Below are 25,550 nucleotides of genomic sequence, written 5' to 3' on the forward strand. Positions count from 1 at the left end.
GGTTGGGATTAATTTCATGTTCCTTCATGTCCTTCCCTGAATATTCCAGCCCAGTCCACTGGAGTTGTTTTCAAAGCAGTTGACATGCTGTTGACATGCAGTTGACATGTGTTATCATACACTTACTTCATCTGACAAAGTACTTCAATTGGTTGATATCCTTCAGCACTGGAGAATTCTATAACAGTACTTGATTTTGTTTCGTCAAGTTTTGTATGTCAAACTTCAAATGTCAAACTTTCATGTCAACTTTGTATGTCAAACTTTCGTCAAGTTTTGTATGCTCACAGATGTATATGTTCCCTTGACATACTGAAGATCATCTGATAGGCTATTTTTCAAAAGGCTTCCTCCAAACTTTTGCACAATTCTTCACCTGCCTTGTACTGACAGTGAGAAATGTGTAATTTGATTATTCCCCATAATGAATGAAAATGTTTAAAAGTCTGGGTTTTGTGTTGAAAGCCATTTGAGTGGAAATGCTGGAGAACACGTTTTGCTTAGTTTTGTGACCTGGAAATTGTTCATTAAGGAAATCATGCACCAGAAGAGCAACATGGGCTGGAGCTCCATCCTGCTGCACCCACACGAAATTCATATCTTCTTTCTGTTGCAGCTGAGGTGTTAATTACATTCACAACATGTGTAAATAAGAATATACATTAACATTCATTGTGAAAGCAATGTTGTCAATGCCACAACTAGAATTGCACTAGCATTTTTTCCCCATAATACTTAAAGCTAGGGGTATGAGGATCAGTCGTATAGCTGAAGGGGCAAGAGAGGACATCTGTTCTCGAGTGCAGCATCCAAGAGGCATTTTATGATGTTGAAATGTATAATATAAATATGAAAATTAACTATACTATAAAGTTTTGAGTTTTCTTGTTATTATTAAAACAGGTATATACAGTATTTATATTTACCATATTCTTCTAAGAGCCTTCTTAAAGAGTAGCATGCCTTTGGGGTGTAATGGTCAGCATGCTCAGCGTATATTTGAGAGGTTCGAGTCCCGGTGAGGACGCTGCTCATTTTTTGTTTACTTATACTTCACAAAAAGCCTAATGTCTCTTCACATCATGTGGGCTTTGCAAAAACAACAGCTTTTTTAAATTAGACTGAATATTGAGAAATAAGACTGCAAAAGTTGCATTTATACTAAAAAAAAAAAAAAAAAAAAAAAGGTGCTCAAAATTTATGTCATATGTCGTTTAAAAATCCAATATAAAATTTCATGGAGACTATCATATTTTGTTTTTGATGGTGTAATGTTTTTCTGTCAAAAATGTTTTTTTGTCACTCAGCCTTTTTCTCTTAGAAAGGAAGCTACATAAGATAAAAAGTATGAACTTTATCTTACCTGATCGCATCTAGCTTAATAACGGCATGAGACACTTTTGTTTCAGCAAATTTAGAAGAGATATTTATAAATGCAGGGGAAAAGAGAGACAGCCATATATATATCTCAAATAAAACCTGCATGCGGGTTGAAACTTGGAATACATTATTGGTCCAAACTTTTGGTTGCCCTGTATAATAAGTATGTAAAATGTTAAACAACTTACATTGAAAGAAATGTTTAATAAAGTAAACAAATAAATATTAAGCTTTTTTTTTTTTTTGTAAATTTTGATACCCTTTGGATCATAATTGTTCTTTATTTCATAAATTACGATTTCATATTTTTAATTTTATAATTTCTGCATGCCATTTTACCAGATTTAAATTGATGATCTACAATCCAGAAAAATCGATAATCCGGAATCGCCGAAGTCCCGATGAGTCCGAATTAACGACTTTTGACTGTATAATGAAATAAACTTAAACTCATCCTAATAGACATATGTTGTAATGGGAGGAAAGTAAAAATTGTTAATAAAATATTTTCTATTTAAACAACAGTTTTACTGTTGTTTACAAAATGTCAATATTGTAGTAATTTATATTCCTTAAAGAAAAGCTTTGTTGATTGTATATTTTATTACAATTTCTTACTTTATGTATGACTTTATCATAGATTTTATATTTTATGTCATAATCTTTCCTTTTTCTTCTTTTTTTTTTTAATTAGGAAGAACTGGAAACTTTAAAAGGGAAATTAGAGAAAGTAGAAAAGGAAAGAGCTGAATTGAAACTAGCAAATGATAAACTTGAAGCTAAGGTAAGAAATATACTCCCCCCCCCATAATTTTCTAGCCTACCATTTTGATGTTAAATACAATGCAAGAGAAACCATAACTTCATATATTAATTCAATATATTGTGCATCAAAACACTTCAGCTGTACAGTTTTCCCCATATTGAATTCGTATATCAATTGTATCAGTAGATCATTTTGGATTGACTGGTGGGAATTTCTGGAACTGACTGTTTATGGAAGGGGACCCGGGGTTCTCCCAGACTGCTGGCTGGACTTCTATCCTGCCAGCTTCGATTTGTTGGGTATATAATCAGACTTCACAGGACTACAACCATAGGTCTCCATCCTATGGTAGGCACGGGCTTGGCAGGGACCGTACTCGTACTGTCATGCCCGTTGCCTTCTCTGTGGGGACGTTCTCATGTAGATATTATGCACTGCGGCGGGCGGGGGGAAAGGGGAGGGCTCCCTGCGCTGCCCTCAGTGTGATGGATTGCGGCGATGAACATGAGAAGTCCCTGCGGGCCGTTCGGTGGGTTGGCGCCCCGCCGACACAGTCGTCTGAGGGAGGCTGTTGAACAGTGGTGTGCGGTCCATATGTGCAGGATGTTCACTGCACACCCTGTCAAAATTATGAGAGACAATAATTTTTTGCACCTATCTTTATATGGTATATAATAAATATTATTTATAATATATTCAAATATTATGTTGATTTGCTTGCTTGTATTTCCGCAGTGCGTGCGGTACTAGGTGCTGCACCACATAACTAGTTCAAAAGCAAACGAACATAGGAAGTTTTGATATGTACGCACTGCACACTAATAGAAAATCACGCTTTATATCTATGGGCTACTGGAGAAGCAGAGCATATTGTAGCACTGAGGCAAGTGCAGCTATTTTTCCTGCAGTTGGCATTCAGAATCATCCGAAGGTATGGTTTATTAAGTGTTGTATTAGAGCGGGGACTTACGTGCTGAAGCGCTTTTGGTTTTTTTAACTGATTAACTGGCCATACGATTTTGCAGACGGTTAATGTTTAAATTTATATATTGTAAGTTTTTGTTTTTATGGAAATATAAAGAAGTATTTCATCAATATAAAGGGAAATGTTTTAGTGTGATAAAGTAATTTCAGGGATATTTATAGAAATAATTCGCTGGAAAATTTTTTTTTATTTGTTAGACAAAAAAGAAACGAATTTTAACGGAATAGGTCAAATTTTACTATTCATTGTGTCTTACAGACAGTATATAAGTTATATCTATCTAACACCATATCCCTGGTTTTGTTTTTAAAAATTGTCAAGATGTTTTTCGCAGAATATATGATTTCCAAATGTTAAAAACAATTAATAAATATAATTTAATCCATTGACTGAACAGGAAAAAGTTCGTTCTATTGTGCCAGCGTGCAGTGAAATCCTCTGCATGTGGAAAAGACGTTCGGTTTGTCGGCACCAATGAGCATCCTGATGTCATCAGGCTGATGATGAGGCACCACGGCGGCGAGTGCCGTGTGGTGCTATGTTTTCTGAAAATATAAGTTTTTCCGTGGAAGCCTGAAGTGTTGCTTTTTCGCCGCCGATATGGCACCATACAACACAAGACATGATTTTTGCTTCAGTGCTAGTAAAATTCTCATAAGTTTAGCTGTTTTTATGGTTATACCTCGACTACTCGTAAGTATTTTATTTATTGTATTCTAATTCTGTTATTCTGTTAATTCTGTTATTCATAATAAATAACCCATTTCAGAATGGAGAACTCAGATGTCTCAATAATTAAAGATTTATTGGAAAATGCATTTTCGAGACGAGAAGTTACTACAAAAAACGAAATAGTTAAATTAAGTAGACCGATGCTGGATATTATTCTATCGCAAAACATTCAGATTAAAGGACAATAGTGTGTACGACTTTTCAAAAATCTATGTATGAAAAATTTAAATGGTTAACCAGTTGTAGTGAATTGAATAAGTTGTACTGTTGGCCATGTTTACTTTTTGTTAAAAAGGACAAGAATATTTGGACAAAACAAGGCTAAAGTGATTTAAATCATCTCCATGAAGCTGCAAAGAAACATGAAGAAACACAATCTCGCATAAATGCCGTAATACTATTAAAGACATTTGGTACCGCCAGGATAGGTTTAATGTTAGATCAACAAAAGGCTTTATCGATTGTTCAACACAATGAAAAAGTGACAAGAAATAGAAATATTCTCAAGAGATTAATAGATATAGTTTGTTACTTAGCAAAACAAGAAGATGCATTTCGTGGACACAATGAAAATATGGTAAATTCCCTTAATTGAGGAAATTATATAGAATTAATAATTTTAATTAGTAAATATGATGACCTTTTAGCAACCCATCTAAGAACTGCAACTGTATTTTCTGGAACCTCTAATAGAATACAAAATGATATTATTGCATCAATAAAAAATATTGTAATTTCAGAAATTAGAAATGAGGTAAAAGAAACGCCATGCATTGCTGTTATGCTGTATGAAACATCTGACACATCTCACAAATCACAATTATCGGTTGTGCTATGATATGTTAATAATTAGGTCATAGGTCATCGCTTATTTAATAGGTATATGACCCTGAAGTCTTTACCTATCTATATCTGTCTTAAGTGGGTATCCTAAAAGTGAAAAATTAAATCCAAATCTTGGAACAAACCTGTGCACTTGAAGTGCTGAATCACATCCAGTGTGGCATAATGTAACAGTGGCATAACTTGGGTAAAATAGCGATTTAACATATCTGAAGCATAATATTCACATCGTAAAAGCAAATTTGCGCATCTGTAGCATAAAAACTGTTAATAATTGTTAATAATTGTAGTGCACCAATGGAAAGATTTTCGTATTTTAAAGATGTTAGTAGTGATCGTTCAGCGGAAGCTTTGTGTAATGTTGTGCCTGAAACGATTTTCAGTTGGGGGTGTGAGAATAAACTGATTGCTCAAACGTATGATGGGGCGGCAGTCATTGCAAGAGCGTTGAATGGGAAGCATCAAAAAGTAAGACATTTCCCAGAAGCTATGTTTGTGCATTGTTGCGCACTTAATTTAGTTCTGTCGCAATCTGTATTGTTTATAAAAGATTGTAAATTATTTTTTGCAACAATTTCTGGCATAGCCTCATTTTTTTCAGTGTCTACAAAAAGAAATCATGTTTTAAATGAAATTATTAAAAGAAAATTTCCAAAATTAGCTACATCATGTGGGAACTATTCATCTCGTTTGGTAAATACCATAAAAAGTGAAAGGCAAGGCCTGTCTGATTTATTTGAAAATATTATATAGAATCCAGAAGGCTGGGATAATGATACAATTAATATTGCAAAGCATTATCACATGCGTTTTGAAGAATTTAATGATAATTTTCTCCTAAATATTTTTGCCTAAGTGTTTAGTTACACTGATGTTCTATTTGATATTTTACAAAAAAACTAACTTAGATATAGCATATTTTAGTTAAAAAGTAGAGGAAGTAAAAGATGCAATTTAAAATATGCGAACTTCTGTTGCATTTGATGAAGTTTATGAAGAGACTATTTCTGTAGTGGGTCCCCCAAATTTAAAAAAAAAGTCGTGTAAATTTACAAAACTCAAGTGTAGACCAAGACCAATATTTTTTAAAAAATTAAATTCGCTCAAATTTTTTGAACTATTGAATTTCAGCTTTTTTAAGAAATATTAAAGTAAATTTCCGGATGAATGCCTTAATTCGTTAAAGAACGCTTATGCAGGACATTTCGATTTTGTAAAGCTTATTTAATAGGTATATATTTAATAGGAACCAATGAATTATGTGTTCTTTATCGTCGTTAGTCATAACACGAAATGAATTCATTGAAACTTATTCAGCATATAATGCTGAATGATTTGACAGATGCCCTAAGTGAAGTAAATAAATTGGCACATTTCATTTGTACAATTCCATTTTCAACTGCTTTGGTGGAGAGATCATTTTCAGCACTGAAAAGAGTAAAAAATTATGCATGCAATTACAATGAGCCAGAATAGATTAAGCAGTTTATCTCTAATAGCAGTAGAAAAAGAAATGTTATACTTATTACAGTCAAAACCAGAGTTTTATGATCATGTAATTCATGATTTTGTTAGTAATATGGATAGACGTATGAATTTTGTGTACAAATGAATAATAAAAAGTTAAAGAAGTGTTTAATGTACATTTTTATGGTTTTATTATTATTGTTGTTGTTCTCTGAACACCCTGCATGAAAACCTACCACACGCCACTGCTGTTGAATCATGTTAAGGTGCTCTAGAAGCTGCCAGGTAATGTAGCCCAACTTGGTGTTAATGTATCAGTACATTCCGTACTCATGCAGTTAAATTAATAAAATTCTAGCAGCTTATAAAAAGTACTAAAACTGAAATTTTGGACTTATTAAAAGACAAATTGTGTCTGCTTATTCGGTTATTACTATGTTTCTAATTTCTAATATCCAAAAAGTCTCCATAAGCATTATGTTTAGAAAGGACCTCTTTGCTGCCAATGTAAGCAAGTTTGTTTTTTGTGTGGATTGTGGGCAAACCAGGTGTGAGTGTATTTAAGAATATGCATTTGAAAAGCTATGGATAAAAAAATTTGGTACTTTTCCGTTTCGGCGGCGCAAATCTCACCAGGCAGACTTTCTTGGCGACAACACACAGTATACACATAAAAAAATGTTAGTTCTAAGAAATTTTTATTTTAAAGGCATAAACATTTTAAAATCATTTAAAATTTTGAAAAAGACAATAAATAAAGACAATAAATTTGTAAAAAGACATTAATTTAAGAATTTACTATGCTTTCATGGTATAACATACTGATTTGCCGTTTTATATCACATGACCACAAGTGATCTCATTTCACGTAAACTACGCTACAAAAATCTAATTGTCACAGTAATTATCTACAATACAATAATTATCACCATGTCTTATCCGTTGGTGGCACATGTGTTCATAGTGAAGACTTACTGAAGAACAAAATCCATTGTTCAAACCCAACGAGCATATGGGAAAGAGTTTGGTGGAGACGTATCCATGAAGAATACGATATTGGTCATTGTGCAGAAACTGGACTAATTTTTTGTGATTAAAAGTTAAATCTTAATTTGGAATACAAGTTTAAATGCAAGAATTATTTCAATTCGTACGAATAGCGTACAGAATACAGAAATTATGTGAAACTGCAGTGCTTTATTTCGCTAGTGCATTCTCATTAGAATTGATGAATTTAACCTTTGAATTTGCCTTTCCTATATTTTAGCCTTCGGGTGAGCTGTGTGATTGCATCCTAATTGACTTAATTACCACAAATGGCCTTAGGGCATAAAATTGAACTATCTGGTAAAAATTATATGTAATTGTATGCCAGTATTGAGAGAAACAACCAATCTGATAAGAAATAGCTGCAACTTGTTTTGAAAATGAGCCATTAAAATGTTACCAGAGAGGATATTCCGTTTGGCATCGGTTGTACCATTTTTGCCAACTTTATCACTTGCACCGTCAAAATGGAAAAGTACCAAAAATTCTTTGTATGGGTTAACTTCATAAACTGCATATTAATATGAAAAAACCTGATGCAAATAACGCATGACTTTCTTGTATAGAATATTAAATTATATGCATTTTTTGCTGCATTTCATTTAAACTTATTTACTCGAATTTCATTAGAGATAGGTATCTCATTCAATTAATTCAGTTCTCGTACTGTAATAAGGCAAAAATACATAAAACCTCAAGATATCTTCATAAAAAATTGTAACATGTAGAAAAAATAAAACATCAAATACAGTTAAAATAATTTAAAAAAAAATTTTTAGAGTTAAAATTAGAGTTTCTGTGCAAAAACAAGCAATTCGGCCAGCATGCAACAATGCAGATTTTTCGGTACTCAAAACTGAAAATATACTTTCCATCCCATTCGGCAAAAAAAAAAAAAAAAAAAAATTGAAGGTACAGAGTAATTGAGAGAAGGTAATTGAAGGTACTATCTAGATTTCTTGGACTTAATTCACTATTCTACCAAGTTTCAAATGTAAACAAATATGGCTGCTATGGTAAACAAAAGGGCTTAGCTGCAGTTAAACAACTTTTAAATTGATGATAATTTTATAGTTATTGCATGCAGATCAACTAAAGGCATAAAAACTTTAACTGGAAGATATGAATAACATTTTAAAGCAAAAAATGCACAATTTGCCAACACATAGAAATAAAAAATTGATTATGCCGAGCCGAGTAACAGAGTGTGTGTGTATATATTTATATACCGTTGGTGCAACCAATTGCAACCAAAAAGGGAGGTGCAGAAGTACAAGCTATAGTCCAGTATACAAATTTCAATGTTCTGAGGCTACTCGTTTTAGAGCCATACTTACGTACGTACAGATGCCGTGAAAAAAATTTCTTTTGAATCCATTTTAAATCAATTTTATAATCCATTTGGGGGAAGAGAGTCCTTTATTCTGTCCTTACATTCAGAGAACATCATTAAATTGCATTCGCTAGCTGTCAAAATGGATATTTTCTTTGAAATATCATACCCAGAATTTTTTGTGATTACAATACTTTCTTTACAAGGAAGTAAAAACAATACATATGAAAATATAGCTAAAAATAGTGATTTATCTTTAAAAAAACTGTATATTTTTTATTCATGCTTATTCTAAAAATAGAATTTGTTGCATGCTCTGAATGTGCTAATACAGTGTAAGGCCAACTATCTGTCATTCAGCTAACTAGAAAGCTCAATTAGTTTGATTATTTTAGAATAAATTAGTTTGGAATTAGTTTGGAAAAAATTAAGCAAATCAGAGACTTTAAAGCCATCATAAAGCAGATATAAAATCACAACTAGGAATAAACAAAAATTATCACCAAATAGTGCAATTTATTGTCAGTAAGGGATGAGTATGGGGTCACAATATAAACATAAGATCTTTGTCCGAGTTTTATGTAAACCAGATTAATTTCTGATAGGCCTTTATCTTTTGTAAAGGAGATTTAAATTAACTGCTATTTCTTGTTTTTCTCATGCATTTTAAAACAAATAATTAAAATTTGGGGGTTTTCTGTAAATAGAACATCATGTAATAGAGTATATTTAGTGATATGGGATATAGTGGTCAAGAGAAATGGGTGCTAATAGGAAAGATAGGCAACTTTATTTTATAAACAATGGCAATGCAATGAAAAGTGTTATGTGTGTGTGAAAAACAACATGCAGCTTGTGTCTGTTGGATATCAAACTAGATAAAGAGCATTATGCTTTTATCTGCTGGAATGATTGGTTATATGGTTGGATCTACTTTCATACTCAACATGATTTTGTAATCAGATGGGATGTTTTATTTTCATATGTTTAAGATACACGAAAATAAGTTGGCTGTTAGTTCTTGATTTTTTTTTTTTTACATTATTTTAAAATGTAGGCTTTTAGTGTTCAACTTGATAACTAACATGAATGTTTTTATGATCTTAAACCAGTTAATTCCTCTCTCCATTCATCTGGTTTTATTACTGTGAATTTTATTTTTAAATGCTCAGCTATTTAGAGTTTTTCAAACATCCAGTATATGGTATTTCCCAAGCTTTCCAGAGTTTGGTTTATTTAGTTATCGCAAAGCAGTTTGAGGACTGTCTGCCTGAAAGGATGGATGCCTTTGTGTTGGATTTTAAAGGAAAATTGGCTTATACACATGGGGAAAACTGCAAAAATGCCCATGCAGCCAACCTGTTCTCGGAGTTAGTTCAGCAATTTTAGCTCTCGGCTGCTGGCGGGCAAGTTTTCTAGAGAGTCAAGCTTTCACTGTAACTTCAGTAATGAAATGAATTTACTTCTTCAGTCAAAATATCTTATAAATGTAATAAATTTTGTTAAAACACTTATTTGCATATTAAGAAAAATTATCATTAAATTTATCATGTTGAATTTCTTAAAAACCAAAATTTTGTTTGTGTTAAAAAAATAAGTACAAATTACAGGCATTCATGAACTAAACAGTCACTAATATCTTGGAATTCTGTTGTATATAAATATTAATTACCTTATTATATTTTTTAAGTTGCACATTCAAGTCAGTATAATATTCAGAAGAGAAAGACATATTTATCAGAAGAGGAAACTGTACTCATCTTTGTATTAAATTAAAAAACATTGTCTTATATAAGGGACAGTTTCGTATTTTAATTCAGTACAAGTTCAGTTTATTCTATTCCACATCAGTTCATATTTTAACACGTTGAGCGCGGCGTCGAATTTGCTGTCCTTTCCGTTCAGCCGGCAGCGAGCTAAGCCATAAAGTTAAGCCGTATTTTTTTTGACTGTTTCAATACATTTCATTAAAACTAAATTTAATCACATTTCATTAAAACTAAATTTGATCACATTTCATTAAAACTAAATTTGATCACATTTCATTGAGACTATATTTATTTTTTAACTTTAATACTGTCGGTCCAGAGGACCGATGCCAGCCAAACGAAAATTCCAACCAACACCGGCCATACGGAAAGTTCACTGCCAGTCCCCAGGGACTGGTGTCATGCTCAACGTGTTAATGTGCATTGTACCATGTCGGTTCGTATTTTAATTTAATCTAAACATAGACTGACATAAATATACTCCATTGTGATATTTTAATATTATACATAGAGAAGGAAAATTATAAATAATTTTCAGATAATTTAATTTTTAATTGTAATGATTTCTCAAAGTTTTTTAAAAAATTTTATTTGGTTATGTCCTTTCTTTATTCTAAAAATAAGAATATGCTTATCATAAATCTTTTGGGAATTAATTATTTCAAAATAAATCCTTGTTGTATTATTCTTATGTAACACGAATGGTGTATGTATTATGTAATAGGAATTCAATTGTAAAAATCCAATTGTAAAATCCCCAAAAAAGTTCCAATTGTAATTATTCCAAAACTTTTAACCAACCACTCATTAAAAAACATTACTATCTCCCCCTATTAAAAAAATAGTTTCTTGATCATGCTTAGTCGAACATCAGTAGCTCATCTTTGCTCTTCTCATGCTCCCTTTGTCTAGCTGAAATGCAGTCTGCTGCTTATGCTCATCACACTTGTTATAATGCTCTGAATATATAAATATTTCCTTATACATGAGAAATAATGGGCATGCATATTTCACTAATTTTGATGTATGTGTTTACACTGATGCAGCTGTGCATTGAATACTTTTTATTCTTGTGAATGAGTTGACCATATATATGTTTTTGTGGGTTTTTGCACTGTAATATGAATATGAGTCACATCATTAAAACATCTTCCACAAAGGCACATCTCCCCTTAGGCCTATTAAATAATCTGGAGTTAGCCCTTGATTGCTTTGCTTTAATAAATAACCTAAAATAACATTCTATTTTAAACTATCAAAACCCTTTATTGTACTGATTAAAGACTATATGTCAGCAGTGCATCTATCATACCTAGTATAATGAAAACTGGTATTTATTAGAAGAAGCATTAAGCCTCTGAGGGGTGCAGGATTTTAAATCAGTCATGAAGATCGGTATTTAAACAGCATTTATTCATTCAGTTTGTATAATTACTTATTTTAGTCTGTATTTTCACAAACTTACATTCATTGAGATGATATTTGCATTATTAAAGAAAATAAGAGAGCAAAATATCTTAAATTATAAGCTAATCTATAGCAAATAGCAAAACTTCTGATGACCGGATAAAGCCGGCTATAATGCTCAGAGGTTTAATTTTCTGGAAATTTCTTAATTTTTATAGTTTTCAGAAGTTTTAAAATAATGTTGCTTAGTTATTCTTAGTTATGCTGCATTTTAATCGTACTGTTAAAATAACAATATTTTATGTTCTCCGATTCATTATTAAATACTATCAGAGGATAATTGGTTAGCGATCCACCTGAAATTGAATGGCTTTAGCGACAAATATGTTGCAGATTGCTGAAATCTTCTGACAATTGTCTGGAAGTGAAAATTATTTGAACAAGTAGCTACATTGCTGGGGAAGTTACCTCCATGGTATAAACGAAGATTGTCACACTTTTTTAATGGTTCTGATTCTTTGCTGTTCTGTAACTTGTGTGGCAGATACAGATGAATATTCATGTGGACTTTAAATTTTTATATGCCAGCTAGATTTAACTGAAAATATATGTCCTTTTATGTATCCTCTAAGGACAGAAGTCCCCAAAGGAATAAAGAACATCTGGAAAGTAGAGTAACCAGGCAATAAGCCCGCCATGTCTGATCTGTAATTTTCAAATTGACAATAAATTTGTTAAATTTGGAAGGGAAAAAGAGATAAAGGGAGAGATAGTAAGTGAAATAACTCTCTCATTTATAATTTTTCAAACATTTGAAAGCTTGTGAACTTCGGAAAAAAATTTATATAGTGTTTCATTCTGTTTAGTGAAACAGCAGAGAAACTAGTGCCAGAATTAGGAGACTATTTCAAAATATATATTTTATAATTTGTAATCATATTTCTGATAAGTGATAAACAGTGGACATCATACAACACATTCCCTGAATTTTTTTTTGTAAATTTTTGTCAATAAATAAAAAATTGGAAGCAAGAATGTTAAAATCTTTCTTTCTTTCTCCCCCCCTTTTTTTAAAATAAGTTATTGACATGGGCTTTCGGTAGTTTATAGGTGACAGTATGACTTTGGCAGTATGACTTGCTTGGTGACAGTATGACTTTTTTTATATCAATTTTGAAGCAGAATCTTCTATGGAAAAGTCCAATGAGCTCCCATTCTTCTTTATCACTAGGCTACTCAAAATGACTTTCAGCTCATTATGTATTTTAATTGACTCTTCCCAGCACAAACACATTATGCACATATGAACATTCAAGCCTTCAACTGTATTCGAGCTCAGGCAAATTGATATGACAACCAGCAGTGCTAACCATTATTACAGAAGTAAACTGTTGATGGGTTTCAGTGCTTTGGTAGGAAGAGATCACGTTATATATATATAAGAAGGGCTGTTCTTTATCCCCTGAGTACTAGGTCATTACATTTACAAAGCATCGATTGTTCAATCTCTGTTAACTGAACAGGATGGTTTATAGGGATTTTTGTGGTTTTCATTATGTGTTATGTAAATTTCTTCTAAAATACCCCTTACAGAAACATACTTTCTCTTAAGAAGTTATTCATAGTGTACTTTGTTGCACTGAAAGTCATTCTAATTTTTTACCAAGTGTTAGTACATTAAAATATGTATAAACAATATTTTTGCTTTTGGGGGTTATTAGTCATAATTCAGACCTTGTTATTAAAAACTGCTGAAAGTCAAAACTTGGGGAAAAAAATGGAATATTCTTACATACAATTTCTAAATTTATGTTTCTGAGCTGTTACTTTGGCACACTGCTCAATGTTAAAATTGCTACCCCAGGAAGAAAACGCTATAAGGCTATGTAAGTGTGTGGGGGTACTACAGATGTAGCTCTGACATGCAGATGATCAACTTTTTAAATACCTAAACTCCAATTAATATCACGCGGGATAGGTTTAAATAGTACATAGGACTATTCAAATGTGATCTTTTTCTGCTATATAAGACCTTTAGAAATTGTATTGAATGAGATGTTTACACAGCAGTGTACACACAAACTCATAAAGTACTCAAGCAATAACGGATTACGAGCCAGATGGCTTGTAGAAAATGTTCCATTGATCCCAAGCTACTGCTTTCAAATTCTATCATGGTGCAACCAAATAGCAGTGAATGAATTATCCTCTTTAGCAATGAGTTTTGCATCTGTCCTGGAAGCAGTGACTAGTCGAAAATTTTTGGGTAGACCAAATAACCAATGTCATGCACAGGCCTACATAAGAGAACACTATGACTACTCTTGGAATAATGATTGTAGGGGGGACTTCTCTAAAGTCTTTGTTCCTGATGGCTCAGCATTATGTTGATTTTAGCCAAAGGTATGGCCATTTCTATAAAGTTTCTCATGATAGGCCATATATTACTCATGTTGTTATGAATGACCTACATGGACTTGATGTACTATTGTGGCCTATTGCATCTCTAGACTTGCATGCAACACATTTGAACATCAGTAGTAAGCTGCTGCAAAAGTATAAAAGCTGGTTTGAATGCTTCAAATGTTTGGGCTATCATATTCCATAATGGATAAATTGAGATGATCCGAATATTTTATTTTCAGTTTTTGATCATTTGTATAATCATTGCATATTTATTGATCCTGTGAATTTCAGATTTCTGCGATTTTTTTTCACCTATGGTGTTGCAGTTGCAGTGTTGAACAATATACTTTTTTTGCTTTATTCTTCTTTCATTTTTGTTACTTTTTAGAAATATTTCGTCCTTCGTAGACCCTGCTGATTTCTTGGCTTCCAAATGGGTTAAGATTCAGTAGTGGCATATAGGCTAAACCTGCAGTTGTAGCTTTCCCTTTGACTTCTAGCTATTTGTGCATGGAAATTTTCTCAAGGGAAATGTAAATATAAGCCACTTTAGCTTAGGAAGTCTTCTGCAAATCTAATTTATTAGCCTGACAGCCCTCGATATTTAAATAGCTGCAGTCTCTACCTGCCCAAATAGCTGTGTAATTCTTATGTTGCTGAACAAAGTAACTAACTTGTTAAGACATTTCAGCAATGGAGAAGATCTAAAGTTATTTCAACAACAGATGTAATGAATAATACCGGTTCTGGTTAGTGTTGGGTTTAGAATGCAACTATAGAGACTTCCAACAAATTTCGGATTTTAACGGGTATTAAAATTCATCTGAACGATTCTAGAATGAATAAAATGGTGTTTTTTCATCGGATACGAAAAATATATATATATATATATATATTTATGCTTATTGAGAGAACTTCACTACTCTGCTTTTAAAGCTACTTTTCAAATAAAATCCATTGATTGTTGGATGGTGTTGATTTTTCCGATAATAACCCTATGTGCTATATCTGACTTCGAATCTAAAATTTTCTGAAGAACACAAAAACCTTGTCTAAAACTTAAAGGTTTATTTAACTGGAACTTCAACACTGATGAAAACTTAACATCACAAACAAAAACTTAACATCTTGGGTGGAAAAACTTCAAAGTGCTTTAAAGTAACAGCTATGCCGGCACGGTGAAGAACACTTTCCCCTAAAAGACAGAATCCATCTAGCCCTTTCGGCGTATATCTCCATTTCGCTGAATTCAGACATCCGCTCCTACGTGTTTTGGACTTAAACGGCCAGACTGGAACTGGAATAGGACCGGAACAGGACTGGAACAAGACGGGAACCGGAACAGGACTGGATCCGCAACAAGACGGAAACCGGAACAGGGCGGAAACCGGAATCTCTCATACCCTGGCTTCTCCCCGGGCAGGTCTCTTCTGGCTCGAACTAAAAGGAACTGCGGTGCCACTAAGGAAAGCACCTCCTTTTATTGCCGGCGGTTGCCGTTACTACAGGCGACTTATGCAAATATTTAACAGATGGAGTAGGTATGAAATAAGACTTCTGAAGACCTGAATGGTACTTTGTTCCCTTTGTTTAAAATAGTTGGCTCAATCTTGCTAAATCGTTTTTCACCAACACTGGCGCCTCTGAGCATTTCGTTCAGTCTTGCGCGAACTAAGTTCCTGATTCAGCGTGTCGAATCTTACCACAACCTTTCTGAACGTCGATTATTTTTATAGCTTTCTTAAACATTTGCCAAAACCTTTATCTAAGATCCTGTTTGTGAAACAGATAATACTGAGTTTCGATAACGAAACTGAGCTATCGCAATGTTTTCCAGCAGCGTTTTAATTTTGGCTTCCTTTCCGTAGTTGCTGTTAAATGTTGAGATCTCTGAATACGACGTCACTTTTTAATGGATATTTTGTATTTTACTTCTGCAGTCTTCATATTTGACCATGCTTTCAAGATATCGGTTAGAAATGCAAAATATAGTTATTATATGTGTCATTTCGGGTAAAGGATTATGAATACTTTCGGTAAAGTTGTTTATTTTGTAGAGATAATGAAGAGTGTCAGAGCAAATGGCACTTAAAGTATTACTTTTGTGCAGGATAAAGAAAGTACAGAAGGAATATCTTTTAATTTTTTACATTATCACACCTCAAGAATAAGTCGACCTTCATCTGACCGATCCAAATCCATGAGTAATTATCGTCGGATACCACTGGAGAGAGAGAATGGGAGTTTAAAAGGGAAACAATATTTAAATATTTTGTGTTCTCGTCGGGAATCGAAGCTGGCGATCCTCGGCAGGCCCCTGATACCCATCCTTCAGATTATTATATTCATTTTTATTTCAGGTGTAGGGGAAACATTTCAAGAAAATAATAATTGACTATATCATTGTGTTCTGTGAGCGAATGGATGGTGGGTCTGCGTATCGTCAGAGCGATATTCTGATTACAATAAGAATAATCTATTAAAAAAATAATTTCTACTCTTCCTCAAAACCTTAATATCTGCATTTAAGTAGATGAGAATCCCATCTATCCGCTTCCCGAAAAAATTGTATTATAAATCAGTGGTGTCGGACTCAAATTGTACGTGGGCTGGATGTTCAAGATCTAAACAGCTGACAGAAAGGATTTTTTTTAAATTTGTGAACGAAATGAAAAATTTTTAATAGCAGAATAAAAAATAAGTTAAATAGATTTTAAATTTCACTTGCTAAATGTTTTTCAAAACGTACATAAATAATAATAATGATATCGCAAAAGAGAAACATTCGAATTTATATTTTATTTTATATCTGAAATAAGTTTGGTATCTACAGTACATTTTTGTAGGCTATATTTTGTTATTCAGATGTATTCATAGCTAAATATTAAATTTTGAGATTGACATTTACTTAAAATAGTTGCAAGGTGTTTAATTAATCATTAAATAAGTTAAAACTAAGAAGAAATAAATGACTTATAAATAACTTGTGTAATTAACTTACTCGTAAAATTAAGTAACTCGTATTGCTCGTATAATTAACATATCTTACTCATATAATTAATATATATTACTCGTATAATTGATTTAAATAAATAAATTATTTGTATGAAAACTCTCTAAGTTTTCAGAGAAAATTTTAGAATTGAGACAAAACTTGAGAAAAAATAATGACAACCTAGTCTTGGAGGGGGGGGGGAGACATATTTAAATACTTACAAACTTCTTTATTTCTTACTTCAGTTTGAAACTTGATGCCGTTTCGATTCTACTTTTCTTATTAATTTTCAACTGTGAAAAAAAAAAAGCTGTTTACATATAAATATGTAGTTTGATTTATTTGTTTATAACAAAGCACTTGAGGGCTATCTCTCGTAAGGGGAGGGATGTCTTCGTGGAGAACATTCCAAGGGGAAGTGACTCGTATAATACGTTACATATGGTGAAAACCAAGAAAACGCTTATGCAGCCAGCCCGTTCGCGAGATTCGAACTTCGGACCAAACTACTAGCGTTAAGCCACTTTACCGCTCGGCCGCCGCTGGACACTTACATATAAATGTATTCCCAAACAAAGCTGATATTCTTAGTTCAAAAATTTGTAACACAGCTTATATATTTTTGACAAGTAAGAAATAAATAAAATCGTTATCTTTAAATAAGATTTATATCACACTATTAAATTAAATGGCTCCATTTATAGATTTTGTGATGCATTATGCATATTAGAGTTTAACGATAATAGTAATTATATAAACTCGGACTTCAATAACTAAAATCTTGAAATCTTTGCCATACCGTATTTGCAATAAATACATAACAGAAATGTGATCGTGGGTCGTATAAAATTGCTTCTATGGTCGCATGCGGCCGTCGGGCCACCAGTTTTAGACCATTGTTTTAGATGATACTAAAAATGACAAAGGAAATAATACCGTATTTACGCGAATCTAATGCGCATCGTTTTTGGCCAAATGTAGTATTCAAAATTAGGGTGCGCATTAGATTCGAGTGCAATGTTCGCCGATGACGTCAACCAAATTTCTGGACTACATTTACCGTTACATTTATCGTTGACACATTATTGCATAGAGGATACAAACTGCAGAGTACGTAGTCACGAAATGGAGGGAAAACAGAGAAGAATGTCATATGACGCTACTTTCAAACGTAAAGTAATTCTTTATGCTGAAAAAAATGGCAATCGAAAGGCAGGGAGAGAGTTCAACGTAGCTGAGAGCAATGTTCGCTTGTGGCGGCAACAGAAATTGGCACTGTTTGCAACTAAAGCTAATAGAAAGAAATTCACTGGCCCTCCCAAAGGAAGATTTTTGTAGATCTTTGAAGATCTTTGATTGTAAAATCTTTCAAGAAATGCTGCATTTCAAATTCATTGAATGGCAGTGACGATGACGTGCTCTGGAACGCCGAGGATGACGATGACGATGATGAGGAAAGAAGAAATGAATCTGCTTCTGACGAAGAGAGCTGCGAGGATTCCAGTGATGAAAACATTAGTGAATAAAGACGTTTACTATTAAGCACTGATTGTAGAAACTGTTAGCTAGATAGAAATGTTACGATTTATTTCATGCTCATATTTTACGATAGGTACCGTATATACGGTACTAATAACAAAATACTATATACGATGCTAATAATTAACAAGGATTGTTTCACATGACAATAGCCCACTAATAGGTTAAATCTATGTTCTGCTACTTTATGTATAAATCCATTGTTGTATAAAATATGGTATCTAAATTTAAATAAAATTATCATAACATTAATTGATAGTTTATATACAAATCCATTGTTGTATAAAATAAGATTCAATAAATTCCTCATATCATTGATGCGCATTACATTCGCCGACAAACAATTTTTTTATTATTTAAAGTTTTAAAATGGGGATGCGCATTAGATTCGATGGCGCATTAGATTCGCATAAATACGGTAATCAAAACACAGACGTCCGCGAAGTAGAGCCGTCAGCTGCCAAACGGTAAAATCCTTGAACGCTAGTAGTTCGTTCTTAATTCAAATCCTTGGGAAAGATTAGTTGTTTGAGCATTTTAGTGTCTTTTCACATGTATACTGTGAATACGAATCAGTTTACGGTAGAAAATAATCAACCTAGGTATCCTTTTTCTAAAGCAGGTAGCCTACTATGCCATAAACCAAATAATCCCAAACATGTATTTAAATTGCTGGAAGCAAACATTAATTAACGAGAAATAACTTAAATAAGATTTATTGAGTAGAAAAGAGTTTTTTTAAACTTTAAGCTGTAAATTTTACTTTATTTTATTATAGATGCGCGGCATTGTGACAATGATTAATTAGTTATCTCCCCCAAGGCCTCTAATTGGAACCCATTCACATAGCTTCTAGGATGGGTGTCTTCAAGTGGATTATTAGTTAAATAAAAAGCTCTGTTGCCAGATTCCGTTTTATGCTTTATTTTCTGAGAACTACGTGATCTTCACTCTCTTTGTTGACCTTTTTAAGCATCGCGCGAATCGCATGGAACTCGAGATCGAGTTTTCGATGACTTCATCAGGATTCTCTTAGAAGGCCTTTTATTAGTGGAGATGGGAGATCGTGGCTGCTTTTTATTTTCTTAAAAAGTATTTTTTTTTTTTTTTTTTTTTTTTTTTTTTTTTGCAGAAGAATTCTGTTCTTAAGCATGACCATTGAAGTAATTGTCGCGCTGAGAATGGCTGTTCATCTCATAAATCGTTTTCAGTATGAACGAAGTTGAGTGGCGTAAAATCACTTGCGATGCATAATTAAATTATTTAAAGTGCGTTATTCTTTTTATTTCCTGTCGCCTAAAGATGTCTAGTAATTATATAAGATTTTCAATGTTCGAAATTCTGACTGTACACGAATTGGATGTTTTTATGCATTGAGACCTTTTATGTGGGAAGACTTTGAAGGACACGCTGGAAAGTAAAAATCTGAAGTGATATCTGGAATATTATGATTTGAAATAAAGAAGTTATTGAAGCTGCAGTATTAAAGCTAAGGTTTTAGAGACTATTAGACAGCTGGACCAAGAAAGATGAAAAATTCAGAAAAAACTGACTCGAACTATGGATCTTCCATTGCTAGTTTGACATGACTTTCACCGTGAGTGCATGTGCTCGGAAGAATGCCATAATTCTTTAAGTCTAGAGCTCCAAGACACAGGCAAGAATTAAAATGTAACTGCTACGTCTTGTAGTATAATTAAAATTTTACTAAGCCATCGTTATTTACGAGATAATAGAAGTTTTAGTATTTAAATTTGTACAGCACAAATAACTCCGAAATGCTAATCAACGAGGCTTCAGTTATCCTCGACCTTTAGGCTATTAGAAACCATTTGCTATTAGAAATCACTCGCTGAAACCATATCTACAGATCACCATACATCATGGATCTACTCGGGAAATAAACTACTTTCTGACGTTTTACCAAAGTCTTTCTAAGTTAAACTTTCGCTCATTATTTCAGTTCATCCCGATTCGACATTTGCTGAAGGCATATAAAAGAAATCGAAGGTACAAGAAAGAATTAAGATAAAAATAATGTGTTAGCTAAAATTAATCCCACAGCTTGAATTTTGAGTGATGCATATCTTTCATCTGAATAAGTCAGAATTTCGAATTTAGTAAACAGTGTTAGGTCATTTCAAAAGTAATGTTCTCGGAGTCGTTTCTGCCACCTCCGTTCTTTAAAAAAAAAAAAAAAAAAAAAAAAAAAAAAAAAACCCGAAAGTCTATTCGACATTAAGTAATTAAACGAAGAACTACGAAACTAATAAATGTTGTTTGCCCAAAAGGGCTATTAATTTCATTTTGGCATTTTTCGTTGGTTCACTATAAAAGTCTGAATCACGTTTCAAATTGGTGCCACCAAATATTCCTGCATTATATTTCCCTGCATTATATTTGAAAATTAAATAATGAAGAATCTGCATAAATGTATGTATGTATGTTTCTAGCATTGTGATAAAACGACGGTACCTAGAGACATCCAGTTTTGAATAACGTAAGTTTCCACCTGAATGTGGGCATCTGTAAGCCCAAATTTGGAATTTGTTTTATTATCTACTAGCAGCTACGCTGCCAGCTTGCGTCTGGCTTGTAAATGTACCGGATAAGTGCCTGAAGGGAACACCAAACGTTAAACTTAAAAACTGCACAGAATTTTACTCTGCAGAACAACTTCATTAAAAAAAAAAAAAAAAAAAAGTAACAAAATTACAATGAAATAAGGAATATCCCTCAATACAAATATTAATTATCCTAATAAATAAATTAACCAACTTTCTTTTACCTTCTCTCGACAAACGTCCAGTATCCAAGAAAACATTAAATTTAAAAACTGCACAGATTAATCACCCTCAGTTTTCCAAGTGGCAATAGTGCTGATTTTCAACAGTCGGCAGTCCAGTATACAATTGAATGAAAAACTGTTTCCAAAGCCACATTTCTAAAAGAATGAAATTGTTCAAAATGATGCGATAAAATCGAAAAGATTAAATAAAAAAATCTGGTTCGAGTTTTGAAAAAAATCGCTTCGAGGTGCACTGGCTGTTGTCTAGATGCATCTATATACCAAATTTCATAACTCTGGGTCTATTAACTTATGCGCAACACGAACGAAAGCCACACAGACTCTTTCTTTTATGATATGTAGAGATTTTATATTTTGTAAAACTTTAACGAATTTTTGATTAACAAACTCAACGATTTCAAAGCGAACAATGGCAACACTGTACGGGGAGGGGAGGGGGAAAAAACATTTTTATCTCTACCGGAAATTCTAGAGATATGCTCATTTTAAAATTATTTTGCGGTATTGCTGTTGAACTGAATTTTATTTTTTATTTTAATTTGCTATGAGCAAGATATTTAATAAATAAAGGTAACCCAGAAAACGTTAAAAAAAAAAAAAAAAAACCGCTTACTTTTAGATTTTGCCTTTTTTTTTTAATTAACTGTTTCTCAAGTGAGAATGAATTAAGGTTTTTATGATTGAAAGAATGATGTAGAAAATAGGTATTTTCTCAGAATTATTCAAAATTATTAAGAATGATTTACGGTAGGTAAACGAACTAAAAATATAGCAGGGAGCAGTGGCCGGAAATATCAATATGTACTAGTCTGGTTTTCCTCGCTGTCTCGCGAACTCTGCGTCAGTTCAAAGCGTTTCTTAGAACACTTTCTCCTTTGCCTCCCCTTTTTCCCATATGTGTGAGTGACAGTGTTTTGTTCTCATGCTTTCAGTTCTAGGATGGTAGGTAGAAAAATGCTTAGAGACTGCTTAGAAAATATTCAGCTTCTTGTTTTATCGAAAATATCTCTAGGCTGTGGGTGAATATTATCTGATTTTATTGTTTATTCTTATTATCATTGACATAAAAATTTGCATGTTAATTTGGAAACACCTCGTATATATTGTTGAATATTATATTATAATATATACAAGGTTACTTTATGTTTGTTGAATATATAATAAGTATGTCCAAAGGGCTTCTCGTTTTCCAGTCGAAAAAAAAATGCATATAATATATATGGTTAGAACGATTAGGGGAGCTATGATTAAAAGAGCACAAAATGTAGAATAGTTATGATAGAACAGTTAGCGTAGGTATAATTATAGGAGCACTAAAGTAAAGTAGAAATGGTTGGACGAGCTCCGAAAGTAAAGTAATTGATATAATTGCTGGCACTACGTATTGTGCTTCTAAACCGCGTTTGTCTAATAACTGATTTTACCGCTACCAAGAAAATATCTCTATTTTAGAATAAAATGGCTTTGATACAGTTTTGCGTCATCTACATCAATGGTAAAGATATGCTGTAATAATCAAATACAATGGTAACCTCTAAGAGTGCAAAGTTAGGGATAGAACTGTGGGTTGGCTAACACTTCTGTAATGATTAAATGTGGTGGTAGAATTTAAGGGCAACTTCAGAGATGGAACCCTGGGTGGACTAACGCTTTTATAATGATCGACTGTGATGGTAGCTTTTAAGGGCATCGTCAAGGATGGAAGAACCCTGAGTGGACTAACACTTCCTAACCAAAATCCAGTAATTTTTTAGAAACGATTAAAGCGGGGATGAAGTTTTGCATTGTTGTGGTTAATAATAATGCTTTTGCGATTGACGAGTGCTAAGGGGAGCCGACCGTGATACCAAAGGGCCCGGGTTCGAAACCCGGAGAAGACATGGTTTTAACTGCCCGTCCGTTCATGGGAGGTAAAGGTGGCCCACCTATTAGGTGCCTCCATGATAAAGTGACCACCACTTCTGGCCTTAGTAGAGGCTAAGCCGAAGTCGGTTGAGGGCCCGCCATTGGCTAAAAAATAATAATAATCGCTTATATGGGAGTTTTCCACTCAGTCTGTCTAATTGTAGCTAGTAGAAGTCAACCTTTATCATTGATTACATTCCGTTGAAATTTAGGGCTTAAAATCGTTGTACGGCACCCGTTTCTTTCTATTGTTACAATTCGTTCCAAAAGTGGTTCACTTTTATAATGAGAAAGCAAGGTAGAGATACCGGCTTTATTCTCACCTTGCTCCGAAAAAAGGTCGTTGAAATCCACTAATCCAATTTCGTGTTCAACCCAAGTGGTTGCATCCATCATTCGACTGTTATTCTATGTATCTACAACAATTCCGCTAGTTTGTGAATGATTGGATACGATTCATTTTTTTTTTTTTTTTTTTTTTATTGTTTGGTTCTAAATATCATAAAAACCACTGACAAGCGTCCAGAATGTGTCTGGTGTGCACACCTGTCTTCGTCCTGGAATTTCTGAAATAGGCCGCGACTGTACTATCCTCAAGTGTATCTTCTATCTATATTTCACAATTGTTACGGCAAACTGTGGCTACGATATTTCTGCTATCGAACTTGTACAATAACGTATATATATTGACTGAAAACGTATTTAGGTATTTGTTGAACCTGCTGTACATTAAATTCAGTATTCAAACTCATCCTGCAATACTGAAACAGAGTTGTACTGATTAAAGGCTTCTGAAAGCATTTATGGAAAGGAACTTGACAAAATATACCCTGATGCCCGCTACGGCACACGCAATAGTATATACTGGGGAGGCGAGGGGAAAAAAAAAAAAAAAAAGGGTACTGCTTGAATGTAATCGATATCACTGAATGTTACGCTGATAACTTTTACGGAATAAAAAAAAATAATAAAATAAAATAAAGATAAGCCTACATACAACTTGGAACAACACCCGTGAATGGTCGACTATTATGATTTTGCTTGATTTTTGTAAAGGTGCATGACTGTAATACAGTCTACTGTAATGTAATACAGTGTATTCCGAGCTAATGCCAGGGAAACAGGTTTTGGGTAGTTGAAAAACACGGATAATCCAAAAAATATATGTGAAAATTTATCAAAAAGAAAATCAATAATTTTACTGTATTTTTCAGAATATTTAAATACTTGTTGAATTTCACTGCGTTTCAACAAAACCAATAGGCCAATAGAATTTCAACCAAAGTCATTGCTGTTTCGGAACTAATGCATATCTTCAGTATCAACCTGAACTAATCAATAACTTTTCTGCTTGTATTTTCAATATCATTCTCTGCTTCTTCTGTTCTTGGAACATTTGAAACGAAATCATCCTCAGTATTCAAGCACTGAAAGCCTGGCTCAATCGAATCGCCATCAAAGCATTCCTCGATGTTTTTTCGATCGACTTGTTCGAGAAATTTTAAGTTTTCAATTTTTTTTTTCATATAACGTCAGTTATTGCCTCGACTTTTTCGTAATTAAATAAATCTCCAATTTCTATATAAATATATTTTTTATATTATATAAGTCTTTGATTTTTACACCCTCTCGGGCATAGCATTGAGTGTGCGTGCTTTGGGCATCGCCACGCGTGGAAAATCCACGCCCGAATAATCGAGAGAACTTGTAATTAAGTACATAATATTTAAAATTTTGTTTGAAGAATGTTTAGGCAACCAGTTTTTCTGTGGTATAATGAACTTAATATTTTCTAGACCTCCAGTGACTACGCCCTTCCACTCATTCAAGCACTCGCCGTTCTGACGCTAGCACGTAGCAAATTTATGCCTTTATTGCTCGTTAGGGAAACAGTCGCTAAATTTGCATTTACACCACCAGACATATTTAAGAGTGACTAACGTATATACCAAGACCCTTTCATCGCATTTGCACGAGATTTCCTCTCACTTATGGACTTTTACCTACGTTATGATAGAAAAGTTATGCCATTTTCATACATGTTCCATACAGGATGTAGTTGTTACCCAAGCGTCTGATAACAAGTGTTTCTAATACCTGAGTCTCCCATCTTCAAGTGTTCTGTACTAGTAACCGGTATAAAATGCCAAGGAGATATAAAATGGTG

At 33.2% G+C, this 25,550-nt stretch overlaps 1 protein-coding gene across 1 annotated transcript in view; it reads left to right on the plus strand.

Annotated features, from left to right (window-relative positions):
* Mhcl (Myosin heavy chain-like) overlaps window positions 1-25,550 on the plus strand; it is a 260,663-nt gene that overhangs the window by 72,976 nt on the left and 162,137 nt on the right. The window contains exon 21 of the mRNA XM_085810468.1: window positions 2,075-2,164. Coding sequence (XP_085666594.1) covers window positions 2,075-2,164 — 90 coding nt within the window. The remainder of the gene's footprint in view (window positions 1-2,074; window positions 2,165-25,550) is intronic.

The sequence above is a fragment of the Stegodyphus dumicola genome, chromosome 2, assembly GCF_044657685.1.
Source record: "Stegodyphus dumicola isolate Sdum_Otavi_A_Nest chromosome 2, ASM4465768v1".
NCBI classification, from domain to species: domain Eukaryota; kingdom Metazoa; phylum Arthropoda; class Arachnida; order Araneae; family Eresidae; genus Stegodyphus; species Stegodyphus dumicola.